This window comes from Nylanderia fulva, unplaced genomic scaffold (genome assembly GCF_048542155.1).
Source record: "Nylanderia fulva isolate GAGA-0341 unplaced genomic scaffold, ASM4854215v1 Scaffold13, whole genome shotgun sequence".
Classification (NCBI taxonomy): domain Eukaryota; kingdom Metazoa; phylum Arthropoda; class Insecta; order Hymenoptera; family Formicidae; genus Nylanderia; species Nylanderia fulva.
This window is the reverse complement of record NW_028189518.1, coordinates 2,815,033-2,831,309: the sequence shown is the minus strand read 5'-3', so window position 1 is coordinate 2,831,309 and position 16,277 is coordinate 2,815,033. Positions and strand designations below refer to the sequence as shown.

General features: G+C 36.7%; 1 protein-coding gene and 1 long non-coding RNA gene across 2 annotated transcripts in view; one reads left to right on the top strand and one right to left on the bottom strand.

Moving 5' to 3' along the window:
- LOC114932408 (uncharacterized) overlaps nt 1–16,277 on the top strand; it is a 123,421-nt gene that overhangs the window by 86,571 nt on the left and 20,573 nt on the right. The gene's annotated exons all lie outside the window — the stretch shown is intronic.
- Dhc93AB (Dynein heavy chain at 93AB) overlaps nt 1–16,277 on the bottom strand; it is a 28,521-nt gene that overhangs the window by 5,587 nt on the left and 6,657 nt on the right. Inside the window, 25 exon segments of the mRNA XM_085479733.1 lie at nt 30–333; nt 408–577; nt 712–1,008; nt 1,110–1,372; nt 1,490–1,831; nt 1,937–2,218; nt 2,396–2,872; nt 3,088–3,449; nt 3,613–6,006; nt 6,088–6,652; nt 6,787–7,315; nt 7,518–7,763; nt 8,861–9,009; nt 9,263–9,643; nt 9,906–10,177; nt 10,399–10,753; nt 11,179–11,496; nt 11,650–12,193; nt 12,322–12,589; nt 12,796–13,037; nt 13,422–13,849; nt 14,234–14,640; nt 14,844–15,109; nt 15,193–15,425; nt 15,669–15,908. Of these exon segments, the coding sequence (XP_085335859.1) occupies nt 30–333; nt 408–577; nt 712–1,008; nt 1,110–1,372; nt 1,490–1,831; nt 1,937–2,218; nt 2,396–2,872; nt 3,088–3,449; nt 3,613–6,006; nt 6,088–6,652; nt 6,787–7,315; nt 7,518–7,763; nt 8,861–9,009; nt 9,263–9,643; nt 9,906–10,177; nt 10,399–10,753; nt 11,179–11,496; nt 11,650–12,193; nt 12,322–12,589; nt 12,796–13,037; nt 13,422–13,849; nt 14,234–14,640; nt 14,844–15,109; nt 15,193–15,425; nt 15,669–15,908 (10,334 nt within the window).

Genomic DNA, 16,277 nt, shown 5'->3' with positions numbered 1-16,277 from the left:
CTCTAGATAATTTTGTTACACGCATATACCTGTGGATCTATCATCAACGGCCAACGATCGGAGTTTGTCAATATTGTAGCATTTTCTGTCGACATTCGATCGTTCGGCAAACCCTCGTTATTCCATTTGGCGATCTGTGTGTCGTCCGTTAGCAGCGAAAGAGGATCCAGACCTTCGGTAATTGGGACCGTCGGTTCGACGGTACGTATGAAAGGTAACCATTGCTTGTTTAGTAAATCCTGCCGGAATTGTTTTGTAAAACAACCGACGTAGGATATGAAAGCTGTCACCAGCAATACATCGCCGGGTAGCGTCGACGCTTGCTGCATAAAGCTGCAAATTTTTATACAATTTTTAATTGCTAACACGACACAATGAGAGATGCAATATACGTTCTGAAAGCTCACTTGGCTACCGAATCGGCCCAGCGAACGTTCTCAGACGCCAGACCACCGACTAATCTATTCGCTAATGCGATTGTTGAATTAGTGGCATCGGCTTCCTGTTGACATTTTAATTTTTCGGCCGTTGCTTGCTCAAAGTCCGCCGTTAATTTCGCCAACTGTTCTTCCAAGGACTAAAAAAATCGGATTATTTGGATTATTTCAATGGTGAAAAATTTCACGCATGAAACACAGATATATAATAACTTTGTTTCTTTGAAGTATTGTAAATATAAAAAATTTGAAATGTCTTTTTTTATTCACTTACAGCCACTTTTCGCTTGATACCACTCAGTTTTTCCTGAGCCGCGGCTAATTCTGCATTCGCATGTGCGAGTGCTTTTCGTTTCGGTTCTACGTCGCAAAAAACTTCGTAAAATTTGATAATATTGATCACCCAGGCGCATAAACCCGCTGCGGCGGCTGATTTGGATCTTACAAATTCAGGCTCGAATTCAGAGTCCTTGAGATACGGTTGTATTGCTTTGATCACTTCAGGATGTATATTCTCTTTGTCATAATTAATCAAGGCATCCAAAAAAGTATCTACTTTCGCCATCACGATCTTTATAGAAAAAAAAGTGAAAAATATATTTGATATTTATCATTTTGAGGAAACACAACGAGAGAGAAATTCTCAAATCGTTTCAGTCGATTTAATAATACCTTGGCAGCTTTCCAACTTCGATCCTTAGGTACTTTGCCAGCTGGTGCCAAAAGGACCATGACTGCAGCAGTGACGTTCGTTACGGCGCCAGGAGGCGAGCCGAATGATTTTAATTCCGTTAAATTTGCCTTGTTTAAGGTATTCAGAGCTTCTTGCGCAGCCAGCAAGGCAGGTTCGGCCTTCATTAAATCCGCTTCGCAGTCTTTTTGCTTCTTCGAAACTTCTTCGGCTATTATGGCCACTTTAGATTCTTCCTCGTCCGCTAAGTAATAAAATAAAATCATTTTCAGATTAAATATAATTTATATTATTTTAAATATATAATACAAATGTACATAAAATTATATATTTTATTATTGTAATGCTAATAATATTGAACCTATCGCTTTTTCTTTTTGTACTTTCTCCGTCTCAACACCAACTATAGCAATTAGAGCATCCGCAGCATCGTTCTTTTGCTGCAATTCTACCTCTTGTACGGCCAACTTCTTTTTCAACTTATCCACTTCTACAGCTGTTGATCTCAATTTGTCCAAGCCGTTTTCCAGTCTAGCTACTCTAGCACGTAGCTCGGAGGCTTTCGTTTTTAATAATCTACTGTATAAACTTATTTGTTCTAGGAAAGATTTCGGAGTTGTGTAATTATACCGACGTTCACTACTCAAATAGTGACGACTAGCGATATTTACGCTGGTGTGTGCATGAGCCATAAACTTGGCAGCTGATTCTCTGTTAAAGATATGTTTCTTAATATATCTAATTCATTTATTATATATTTTAAATATATGTTGTATGTATTAATTTTTCTTTCCCGTAATAATGAAACATTTAATTACGATTTACCTATAAGTTTCTGGCAACTCTTCCAGTTCCTGTAAAAATCTTTTCGATACAGACATTAATGCCTCCTGAGGCCATTCATGAAACCAGTTGATCATCGTGCAGTTTATGATTGCCGGAAATTTTCTGGATCTGACTCTCAATGTAGAACCGACCGGAGAAAAGCATAATACTATCCTGAGCTGTCGGCGGACGCGATCGATAAAGAATTTCCAGCAATTTTCACGCGTGTCCAACATACCTGCCCCTTTCACTTCATTACGAACTCCTGTTAATTTTTTTAATATACAAAAAATTTAGATATTTTAATATATGTTTACTTGCCATACATTTGATAGGTTTAAAAAATATTTTTATAGAAATATATATTGTTGATTATTTTATTAGATGACTATTTTATATTTTAATGTCTAATTTTTTTATTAAAAATATTTTATCAACAAACCTGCTATTATATTCTCCACCTCGTCCTCGGCACATAAATCGGGAACTTCTCCCGACGCGAGCATGTCGTTGATAAGTACTAAAAATTGCTCGTTCGGTACTTGTGCATCTGTCATCAAGAACATAATGCCGATATTTTTTAAACCTGCTTTTGAGTATAGGGCAGCGAGTTCCAGTTTCAAATCCGTTACGCCGTAGCCTTTCTTCAGTTGAACTTGAAAAACTTCCAGTGAGCTTATAAAAGCTGCTAATCGTGAAAGACTCTGTTTGCCGGAACCACCTACACCCACTAAGAGCGCACTGCCTCTGGGTGATTCTAGAATTCTATTTACACGACATACGTGCATCATGGCATCCTCGAAAAGCACCAGATTCATAGCCGCCACTAAATCGTTGTAACTGACCATTGCTTCAGACAATAGCCGATGTAAAGTCGCCCAATCTTTAACAGCCATATATTTTGGTTCTCCAACGCCTCCTAAATATCGCAATCTTCTTATTAATATCCGAAAAATTATATATTTTTATTTCATTTTATTAAATATTATATATTTTTGCATCGAATTTTTTTAATAACAAAATTTAAGTATTTATTTTTATAATATACTCTGTAAATCAGACACATTATTTTCTCTTGAAAAATTAGATATTAATTTTGAACAAATTTTTTAGCAAATAAAATTAGCAATTTACCTGCAAAATGACAAAAAATATTAGGTTTTTCTAGAACTGCGCCTTCGTCCATCTCTTCCACATTCTTTTTTAGAATATCGAGTTGTAATTTCAAGAAACTTTCGATATCTTTTTCATCCGTTAATTTGTCTCCATAAACACGTTGAGTTTCGTGCATCCAAAGTCTAATTAAATCCACCGAAGATTGCAAACATTCATTGCCGCTGAACAGTAGACCTTGAAAACAGTTGGAAAGTTCGCGAAGATTAAAGATGTAATGGAATTTTACGGCTGTTGGCAGAAACATCTGAGTGCAACGGTGATGCAGTTGGATGCTGGCTTGCACGATATTTGGACATAATTCGGTGACAGTTTGAGGAAACCTAAGTAATATTATTATTAATTAATATTATAATTAATATCTCATAATGTAATTAAAAATTTTTTCAATAGTTGCAACATTATTCGAAACAATTTTATTACATTTTGCAGATGTTACATAAAGAAACTTTGACTATTTATTTTTTGGTATTTATTATTTCTCACCTGTGCTCTATATTTGCAAAATGTTGCGACAGAATGGAGCAATATATAGTCGTCAAAGAGTCTATATTCGGAAAACTAACGGCGAAGACAGCAAAGTGCCTCTGCAATCTTGGATTAATCGTAAACGATCCAGCGGTCGGGTTCATACAGCTGACATACTGACAATTGTGAATGTCCTTCAAAGATAATTTCGTACGATCATACCAATGACCGTAATCCAGGTGCTGTCTAATTAACGTGTGAGGTTGTACTGTGCCATAAGGATCCACTTCCGGCATGTTCATGTCATCGATGAAATACACTAAAGTTTTATTTCCGGGCGGACCATAATTCCTGCCCGCTTTCTTCTCCAATGACTTCTCCAGGATCTTCTGCAGCATCTCGGACGAGGTGTAGAAATTAAACGGCACGTTGGAGACCGCGTAATTTTCAGAAAGCTGTAAAAGTTTCTCGCCAACCAGGACGGTTTTGCCACAGCCAGCTGTACCGACCAACATTATAGGATGCTTCTCCGGCATCAATAGATCCAGAAAATATTTTATTCTGATAGATTCTGACGTGTATACCAAGACAGCTTGTAAAGGTATCTCCGGATCCAGCTCGAACTTTGGCAGACGTTCCGTCCAAGGAAAGAAACTCTTCGTCTCACTGTCGATGTAATAATCGAACACCGTGCCTTGCGACGGAAATCTCACCTGTTTGAATTCGTTGACCCACCACTTGGTAAATTCCACTCGATAATCCACAGTTTGATCTTGAAACATGGAAGAGCCGAAGGCCCAAACAGCGGCGAACACGAAATAAAGTTCATAATGATCTTTGTAAAAATCATGCGCCGTCAGCTCCGGTTTTAAGAGACAATGAAGCAGTTGACACAACATCTCGACGTGCGCCATGTCGGCTATGGGCGTGATCTTTTTAAATCTAGTTCTCAAAGTCTCGAGGCAGGTGGGGATGTATTTGTCGAAGAGCATGACTAGATTCGACTTTTCGTTCGGCGACGGACGCTTTTCGACCCAACTCGTCACGTACGGATTCCAGCCTAAATCCTGCGGATTTATGTACAGAATACCGGCTCGCGAGACCGTGGCGGGTGTGGCGGTTCTCAGATTCGAGATCTCGAAGAGCAATCTCATGGCCGGGGTGAGCGCGATTCGCTCGTTGCTGGCTAACGTCAGAACTTTATTGTCGTCCATGACGGTGTTCAGAGACTCGATCCACATCGGATCGATGTCGCCGTCCAGGACGATCCATTTCGGATTCTCGCCACCCAGATTAGCCTGTTCCCGCATGATAACCGAGAAGAGGCCGTCTTTCCATTCCCGGGTCGCTGGATTGATGATGCCGAAGAGCTCGTCGTTCGTCACCGCCTTCGGATTGAGATCGTTATACACCGGCTTTCTCTTCATATTGTGATAAGTTTTGAATAATGTCTTCCAAACTTGAGTCTTTCCAGAGCCAGCTATACCTACGATAAAGACGGAGTGTCTTACTTCTAACAGCTCCTCGAGCTGCACGACTTTGAGGATGAAACCGTCTTCCGGTTGTAGACTCAGATCCGCGGCAGCTTGTTTAACCATCTTCTCAAACTCGACGTCTCTCTTTCTGGGAACGTCCAGTGCTGGGAATAAATCTGCTATCAATCCCATGAAGACTGGCAGATCATCCGATACTACTTTAGGAATGTTGAAGTCTCGCAGAGCTCTCATTAATACTTCCTCTTCCGGTCTGCCGGGATCGCCTCTCTTCAAACTACCGGCGACTACCAAGACCGATTTTATCGCTCTCAATCCCCAGTCATAATGATCTTGCTTAGACAACAATTCCTTGCACAACGTGTATAAAGTGATGAATTTTCTCGCAAGTACCCTGGCATCCTGAAAGCCCTCCGCTACCAGCATAATCTCGCATATCAGTTCAAAATCGGGCACCACCATGGCGCAGGGACGAAAAAGTGCCTTCAAATTCTCCGGCAATTCCGTACGACCGGCATAACCGGGATTCATAGTGATAAAAATGCCGACGGTTGGCTCAAGAGCTATCATTTCGCCCATAAAATTGAACGTTTTCTTCTTGTCCCGGATGGCATCCTGTATCGATTTGACTTGTACGGCAACCACCGAGAGCACTTCGACGGTGATTCTGTTAAATTCGTCGAAACAACCCCACGCACCGGTTTGCGCCAATCCCTTGTATATATTACCGCAAGACTTGTAATCCATTTGCTCGGAACAATTGAACACGTAGACCATTATCCCGAGAGCTCGACCTAAATCTTTTGTGGTCTCGGTTTTCCCAGTTCCGGCTGGTCCAGCCGGGCCGCCGCCCATAATCAGATGCAGAGATTGCGTCAGAGTTATGTAGCATCTGTCTGTTAACGGTGTTATGACTAATCTGTACATAGACAAATTTTTATTTTAGCATCGATCGAAAAAAGAAGTAATAAATCAATAATAAACACGAGGAGGCTCTGACCTGGGGGTATTACCTAGGTACTCGTGAGAGTACTTGAACTGGGCGTCGCAAATATTTGCGAAGCAATCCTTTTCTTTCTCGTCCCACCTGTGTCGCAGTTGACTCTGCCATTGAAAAGCCTGCGAACTTTCGACCTTCGATTGCACCAGTTTCGTCACGACGTCCCTCGAGTGCACGTCGATCGTGCAGATCGTCATGACCTTCTGTCTCTCCTGCTTGGTCAGTTCACCGATCAGCAGCGTGATCAAAGTGCTCAGCTGCGAGATTTGTTTCTTCAGGTAATCCTTGATAGAATTATCGTAGCCTTCCTCGAAACGCGCGAACGCTATATTGACCTCGGTGGTCCACCAGATTTGAGTTCCGCAGAGAGACACCTGAGCAGGATAATCAAACAGCCATTGCTCGCGTGGTTTCTCTTCGTACGCCACTACCGCTTCGCTGAAATAATGTCGAATTGAGACGCGCATAGCGCTCTGAAGACGATTCAACCAGGCCTCCACGGGTCCTTCGCAAATCATCTCGTAGTTTGCGAATTCCACGTATTCGCCGTCTTTAGCAAACATTCCTCAAATGAAAAATCATTCGATATTATTTAGTGTAATTTTGATCATCTCAAATTTTATATGAATTAATAATTCAATTAGATTTCATATATATATATATATATATATATATATATTATATCATTTAATTATTTACCTAAGACGCGTTTTAACGAAGTGTTTTTATCATCAAAATTCAAACGTGCCATAGAGTCGAATAATTTTGTCAAGTGTTTCGCCACTATATCCGGTTGGTTTCCGTTCGAAAGTATATCCAGCAAATCGCTAGAAGAGACGAAGTAGAATCGCGGGAAAGCGAGACGTTTCGTTTCTAGATATTCCGCCAAGGCTTTCTCACATAATACGAGTCCTTTTTGCAAAACGTCTAGGGCGGATACAAGACCGTCCTTATTCGTCGCTTCGACGACATTCGGTGTTTTCGCCATCTCCTCCGTCATCTCCTTAAATTCCGTGTCGATGCGATCGAATCGCTCAGCATCCACCGGCAATTGCCGTCGGATATCCTCGGACGACATGAAAATGCTTTCAAGATGCATCCAGGTACGCTGAACTTCGAACCATACCGTCGTCACCTGATCGGCAATGCTCAATTTCTTCTGCCACGATGACACTTCTTCCAGAAAATGCGCGATAAATTTCGAGGTAATCAGATTTTGTAATTGTACCTGCAATTAAAACAAAATCTAAGGATTAATCTGATATTTAAGAATATCAGAAAAATAATACTTCTTTATTATTTTAATGTGATGCATGTAAAAATGTAAAATATTAATCTTAAAGTTAAGTATTATATAATTAATTTATAAATGATTTTTTATTTTTTATAATTATATTTTAAGAGAACATGAATTTTCCTCAGCATCTAACCTGATTTTCTTCTAAAGTTTCGATCAATTCTTCGCTAGCTCTTATTAAAGTAGCTCCTGTTCGAGCATGAACTTCTCGCTCAAATTCCATTTTCGACCATGTAACCTTTAACTCTTTCATATATTTCTCCATAGACATTTCCTTAACAGCTTTGTCGACGATATTTTTAACTTCATCTTCGCATTCATGGAGATTCAGCTCGAGCAAATCGGCTAGAGTCGTCGATTCGTCCATTACGAAACGAACCTACATGTAAGAAAATCATCTGACGATATAGATATACATATTTTCATGATGAAAAGCAAGACTGTGTTGATCGTGTCGTTTCCTTTAGCTCATACAATAATCTAGAATGGCGTAGGAAATTGCTAAATAAGATGAAATGCAAATGTGATATATCTTGTATATAATTATAACATATTTATTAAAAAAAATTATACAGTGATTCATACAATGAATGAATAATGAAGAACTTATGTAATGAAATAATAATGACTATAAATAGGTGGATTATTGAGTGTGTATTTTAGTGCTGAGTGTGACTATTCTTCATCTCATTCTATTATTAAAAGCGAAATTTAAAATACAATATTTAGATCAACTAGCATTAAACAGACACATTTAGCGCTAAATAAGCTTATGAATATAAGGTGTGAATAATTAAAACTTTATAACAGCCAGAGCCTTTATCGCATACTATTATTTTAGCCATGCTTACATAATATATATTTTATAATATATATAACTATTGCATAACTATTAATTTAGCCATGCTTATATGATATGTATTTTATAATGTATAAATATCGGATAGAAAAAAGTACAATACATAACTGTGTGCATTTATGAAAAACTAAAAAGTATACTAATGTGCTTTTACAAAAGAAAAAATGAGTCAATTTTGTGTTAAAATTAATTTTATGAAAATTTTTAATTTTACTTATTAAAGATTTAATAAATTTATATATAAAGGGTTTATAAATGTGCGCGTATGTACAGCAGACTTACGGTCATTTCTGGAGTCATGTTGCCCAATTTCTGTAACATCGATAGCGTATATACAGCAGGGTGCAACTAAGTCTATTACGTGATTACACACATGTGATTCGCATTATAAAAATTCTTATATACAATTTCGCAGAAAGGGGATCTTATTTGAGGCGAACATCACAGATAAGGACAATTAAATATAATAAAAATATCGAGATATAAAAAAATTAACTGAGGAGTTGAAATAAATTGATATTTTTCAGCTAATCGATATTAAATATGTCCCCTAGTTTGCATGAGTTTGTATCGTAAGAAAATGGATGATACATCCGCTCTGCGATTTCCAGCGATACCTTAGTACTATTCATCAACTGTAGCCAATGTCTCTCTCGAATAGCTGGATTTTGTAATTCTCCCACGGCGCGTAATGACGTAAGCATGTTCTTTACCGTTGCTTCCAGCGATACATAAGTATCCCATGGCCTCATTTCTTTGTCCAATGCTGCTAGACGTAATATAACCGGTAAGTAAAGAATTTAAAAAATTATCTCCAAATTATCATCTCCAAAAAAATTACACGAGATTTTATACAGATAAAATATATTTATATTTCGTGCGCAAATAAAGTTGCGTGAGAATGAAGGAAAAAATGCAAGAAGAAGAGGACAATATTTGATAAAAAATATATTCGAGATATAAAACCGTGCAATTTGACAAAATCCTTCGAGACCGTAGACCATTTTTTAGCTACTAACCGCGTATCTCCTTCGCAAACTTCTTGCACTCAATGTCCATATTCTCCACGTCAATTTTCCTCCAGGGTGTCGTCTTCCAACCCTCGATACTACTCTGCACTATATTTACATAATCCCAGAGCTGCTTAAGCATTTTCAGTTCTCTCCTACACTGTCTCAGCTGTTTAAATTCGGGTACCATCACTTCGAACAACGAGGCGGATTCTTGTATATCCTTCATTTGGCGTTCCAACATGAGAATCTCTTTATGCGCCTCATCTAATAGTTCGTACGAATTCTTGCAGTCGTACTTAAAGAACGCGTATCGTCGAAATGCTTCCCGATACTGACATATTGTAATGTCAAACGCGGAGATTCGACCACGAATTCTTGATACTTCACCTAATTTGATGTTATTAATATTCAAATATTTAAAATATTGTAGAACACTACTACATATATTAATTATAATATAAATCATACATAAGTTATATTAATACTACATATGTATCTATAACTTTATAAAATATTCAAATATATATATAATATTTATCATTATACATATATTAATTATATTATATACATTTATAATTAGATAAGACGATAAATGGACAGAAATAATGTCAACTTAATAATGTTGTCGTATTCATATTATTCTACAAACCTGCTTGTAATGGCGCAACTTGCTGCTTCACCATAAGAGCGAGTTTTTTTGTGTTTGCCCATTGCTCCGGTAACTCTTGAAGCAGTACGTTTACCTCTTCGGGTATATCTTGATCGTAGAACTTGAGCAATTCAATGGTCTCCTCTAACGGATGGAACATCTCGTCCGTAGTTGGTTGACGTTCTTTAACTTGTAACAGATAGCCCATTACACTGACCAAAGCAACGTAATCACCCGGTTGTACTTGTTGTAACAATCCCTCGTCGGCTAGTCTGGAGAAATTAGATAAAATATATTTATCAAAATTAAAATAAATTAAAAAGAAATTATTATACATACAGATGTTATATATATTAAAATAAGATAATTTAGAAACTATATAGTGTATAGTGTAAATTATATATATTTTATTTCGAACGATACTTAAATTGCTATTGTATAACAAATCATATATAAAAATGTTTGATAAAATATTTTTTGCAGATTTACATACCTTATAAATGTTCCCAAATCTGAGAGGCTGCTTGTTACACGATCGACTAAATGTTTTTTGAACATGCTCGACCACTTGCACACGGTGTTCAGTACCGACTGTCTAAAGGGTCTTAGATTTACTCTGAACCAGCCGCAAAATACTTTGGACAGATCCATTTCCTCGATCTCGAGATAGAGTCCCTCGTAAAGGTCGATTTGTTCGCGGAATTGCTCCATTTTCGGCGGTGACTTCGTCGGACCTTTAGGGTCCTGGACCGCCACCATGTCCATTTCTTCCATCGACAATTGCCGGCTGTACTCGAGGAATTGTTGCATCACAACATCCCTATCATCCAGCCATAGATAAGCGTAGCCTAATCGAATTGTTGAATCGTTACATTGAGATGAGAAAAATAATAGAATAAGAATCTAAGAATCTACACTTTTTATCCTTCGATTCATTTGCTATGTGCATGTTATTATGTAATAATAATATTTAATTTAATTATTAGCCAGTTTAATTATTATTAAAATTATTAATTTAATTGATAATTCATGATATAATACTAATATATATCTTAATGGATCATTTTAAGAAATTCTATTTTGTGTTTAATTTAAAAAATTGAACATTAATTATTAATTTGTAAATTCAAATCATTATATGTAAACTAGGCTATTGTAATTCTAAATATGTGTATTTTTTATTTATTAAAATGTTATTAATTGAGCAAAAATTATCGCGTGAGTATAAAATTTATTAAATCTAAAATAATATTAGTATTTATGAGAATCATACCTTCGAAATTACTACAGAAATCAGTAGCTTCCTCTACTGCAGTACCTACACTTGTTAGTATTTCATCTTTCATTCCCTTGATATCAGTATCGCATTCTAGTTCTTCAGCATATCCTATAGAATCACTTTTTAATCGCGGTATCAAGCTGGCCATGCCGGTAATGTCATTTAACACGCCAAGAATCAGCTGATCGAGTCCATCTGGATCTTCAGGCTCTAATGATGGCATATAATACAGATCTGGTTCCCTGAGCTCTAATTTTGCTTCGAGTAATGGTTCGCATTGACCGATCGGATCCATATTTTCCGCCAAATAGCCTGAGCACGATAAAAAGATGTCTAATATAAATTTAATTAATTGTTTATAATCGCATAAATTAAAAATTACTTAATAATTAAATAGGAAACTTTAATTAAATTTGTCATGCCATTGAATATATTTTTTGTCTTAATTCTAGGTTGAATATTAACCTAGGGAGCATCCAACTGCTTTTCTAAGAGACTCGATCACGATGTCGTCAATGTATTTCACATATTCCTGCCAAGCTTCCTGTTCGGTCTCGCTAATTTGAAAAAGCGATTCATTTTCCTTCATTATCGAGTGTATCTGCTCAGCAGCTTTTGTGACTTCCCCGTAACGTTTCGATACTTTCTCCGAACGATCTTCCAAGGCAAGCAGCGTGTCTTTACGACGATCCTTTCGTTCTATGAGGGGCGTCTTCGTCCAAGGTTCCAAAATGTTTCTGATCTTCTCCACGTTCGATTGGGCGGTCTTCATGCGTTTCCACAGTCCTTTCACAAGATCGCCCAATTCTGTTATGTATTCCAAAAGCCCGTCTGATCTCCAGCATAACTCGTTCTCTCCACGGGATATCAAGGAATCGATACGAGCCACTTCCAATTCGATTAGGTCGAATTCCACTCGCTTCGTTGTTTTACGTATGTTGTTATATGAATCGACTGTGCTACTTAGCATCGTGCGATATTTCCTGAACGTCTCTGCACTTTCAGATACCTAGTAATATAATATAAAATGAAGGATTTAATATATGTAATAGCGTAACAAAATTCCGTAACATAAACAGTTATCGAATATAAAAATGTATTCCTTCTTTTAGGTAAAGCATATGTTTAAGATTATACCTTAATTGCTTCTTCAGGAATATCAAAACGTGACATTTGCTTCAAGTAGTTTACTTCTTTTAATACGGCAAGGAGATCGGGATCGAAATTTAGCAATAAAATGCGATAGGTCTCTCTATAAAGCAGATGACGATTAAGACCTACATCAACAGTTTGCGGTACCGTTCGCGCCCATTCAATAAAGAGATCATTTTCTTTGTTAGCAAATATTTTTATCAGCCTTTCGTAACGTGCCATTATATTTTTGCCTTCGTCGCCATGCATGATACTATAAACGGGATAAATAAGTTATAAATATGTTTGTCATATTTATAATATATTTTTTATTAAAAAAATATTAGAGATATATTTTATTTTTACCTTCAATCAAGTCAAATAATTTTATTTGTATAAAATTGTCAATAAAATAATTTTTTAAATGGAGCAAAAGGAAAGTAGAAGCTCAAGAAAAAATTGATGCATTTTAATACGTACGAATGCGGCATAGTTTTAAACGATTGTATAGGCAAGTCGATGCGCTGTTTCAACATGCTGGAGAATGTTAAGGCAGCAGCCAAAGGCGGCAGATCAATCAGAGCACCTTTGGTACCGCGATTAAACAACACTTCCACTATCGAAAGTTCCATGTTCAAAAGCTCGAGGATCCTAGCATATCGATTACTGAATTGCTTTCGTATGACAGGACGCTCCAGAACTGATCCGGCGATATTTATCAACTGAAAGATCAAACTAAGCATTTGTTGCATCTTGATTTACGAAGTAATTTACAGTACCATCCGTTTATGGGAGACTTCTAAGGTTATTTGAAGACGACTTTTCTTCAAAGAAAATGATGAAAGTCATTATTTTTTGATGTTCCTAATTTTGGAAATCATGTATCTTTGTAACTAAGCCTTAAATTAAAATTCTATTAAAGTAAACTTTATCTGAAATTAACTAAAAAATGTAATTTTGTTAATAATTTATTTTCACAAGTTGGTGCCTGGATATTTTCACTGATGAAAAATCGTCCCCAAATCACCTGAAGAATCTCCCATTAACGTGGTACAGTAAGTCTGGAATATTCTGTATATAATATTAAGAGGAAGAATGAATTTCACCTTGAAAACGCTTTCGAGATTGCCACAATCGTCGAAAGCTTGGCACAGAATCGAGGCCAATTTGCTGTCAAGATCGGTGATGGACTCTGTGAATTTAGTGCAATCGACGACGAAAGACTCGTCGTCTGGTTCGAGAACGTCGCTGGCTCTCACGGTGAAGGAAACGAAAAGCTGCTGGAATTCTTTGAACACACTTATGATTCTCGCGCTCAAGGACCGTCCGAGAATGCCGCCTATTTCAATCTTCTCTAACTTGGAAAATTCGAGAACGGTTTCGAAGAGCCACTCGATATCCGCCAGCCGCTTCAGGAAAGCGTCGAGACGAGTGAAGACTGCGGTCGAATTAAATGTCCAAGGTGGGGCTTCCGGTTTCAAGCCAGGCATATTCTTTCTCATTTCGAACTGTCTTTTGAATTCTTCCAGGACTCCTAAAAAGGAAAAGATTGAACAAAATTTTTTAGTTTCAAGGAAAATTAGAAATTGTAAGTAAATTAGAATACATATATACTCTTTATCATTTTATCTGTGCAATATTATAATGTACAATATTGATACAAAAAAGTTTATTATATTTAATGAACATTTTAACACACACAGAAGCCATTGTGCTAAACTCATATCTATTATTAACAAATCGATGATTAATTGCAACCAATTTGTGTTTTTCAAGTCTAACGATAGCGAAAGGATTAATTATTTATTATTCATTATAGTCATAAAATGACATAATTATTGTGGCATTATTATTGGCACGATATCTGCAATGCCAATAATTATTTTTTAATAGATCGAAATAAACATGAATATTTTGCCTCTTGATATTTTAACACGTTGAAGAGCTTCATCGACGTCGCTCTGAAATATCGATGTTGGATCAAGAAATCGACGTGCTTCTTGTATCAACAGATTGCAAATCTGCCGAAGCATGATGATGAGCTTGCTAGAACTCTGATAACTCTTGCATTTCGCCCATGCTAATCCGAGCGAGTGTATCAATGTCGCCATCAGCGGTTTAGCCTCCGCGAAATCAATCTCCTCCACAGACTTGAAGAACTTTGCTAATGGCGTCAAGTACAACGATATCTCTTTCGCCTCGGCTAATGAAGATACAACGTTATCGAACAATGTACGGAAGCAGGGAAAGTACGCGCTATCGGTTTTTTCGAGAATCGTCGCCATTTTTTTCACCCGGTCCTCTTGCAGCTGATCGTAGATGTATCTAGAAAAAAATACATATCATATAGAAAATGTTTAAATAGACAATTATAAATAGTTATGTATAATAGATCATTTATAAATAGTTTTTATAAATAATTTTATAAATATTTAGAAATAGTTTATATAATTTATATAAATAATTTTTACAAAATTGTGTCAAAAAAATCGCATATATTTGATAGTCTTTATATAATGTAAAAATACCTCAGATTCGCCAATCTAGTAGACCAATATTCCAATTCGACATTGGGCGTCGGATTTTGGTCATTATCGAACGCGACGCTAGATTCATGAGTGACTACATCATTTACTAAATAAGCCCATTTTATCACAACACCCTCTATAGCGCTTTTGAGATAGAGATCGACTGCCTGTGGACCCTTCGTGGAAACTAATCTCTCGACCTCTGTCACCTTTTCGAGGCCCGCTGGCATCGGTAACACCGTTCTTCCGTTCACTTGACCTTTCACCTACGTGCATTCGAGCATAATTAATATTATCACATGTCTCGTTAGTGTTTATCAAAAGATTCAAGTATTGATAACTTGATTACCTGATACAACGTACCGCGAAGAGCGTGCACGTGCTTACATATGTCTTGAATTGCTATTTCCGGCAAGTCCTTATGGTTTTCAGGTTTGGTGAGAAGAGGAGCAAATATATTATCGACTAATGTAGCTAATTGATCGACAACCCGATGCGACAGATCCCCTACGATTAACATGGCCGAACATCCTTCTTTGTCTTTTAATAGCGGCGCTTGCTTTATTTTTACAGCGTAAACTCCTGCATTAATGATACACATTTTTCTATTTTATACTAAATATTCTTATGACATTTACGAAATCAATATTAAATAGTTACGCCGGCAAGAAAGGATTGATCCACTTGTAGCAATATATTATAATAAAAAAATTATTTTAAAAAGTAGCTCTTCTATACGAAATAAATTTTTATTTATCGTCGAAATATGATATCGAAATTTTTTTACAGATTTATTATAATAAATTATAATAATCGTAAACTCACCTTTCGTTCTCTGGTACGGTATAGGAAAACTGGACGATGCTATTAATTGTGCATTCGGTGTTAGAACGACGAAAAGAGCGATTGGTAACGGTTTGTCCAAAAAATCTATCACCACATTTCGATACTCTTCTGTCAGTAATAATCTTCCCCATTTTTCTGGTTTTAATTTCAGACTTTTTTGCACAAAACTTCCAATGTATTCAAGTCGAAAGTCGGATGGTGCATCCGGAGTAGTCATTTCTGCACAATATAAAAAAATGTACTTTCTCAGAAATTCAATAAATCAAAATTTAAGTTTCGCAATTTCCTTTTTTAACGATAATACTTGCTTGGAAAAAAGCGCGTTATATATAGAAAGAATATGTATCTTTCATTTTATATATTTTCATATTCTGTCAACTATATTTATTGATTATAATTATAGTAAAGGCAACTGTGTTATTGAAATTTTGACGGGACGATTTAAGGATAATTTTATGATCCCGCGATATCAGAACTTGAAAGACGAATGATCGAGCGACTCCACCTCGAGAACTTAGAAAGCGATGCTTTTCGTAATTTTTCTTATGAGGAGGAACGAATGCAAACACGAAATCCCGCCGACGTCGC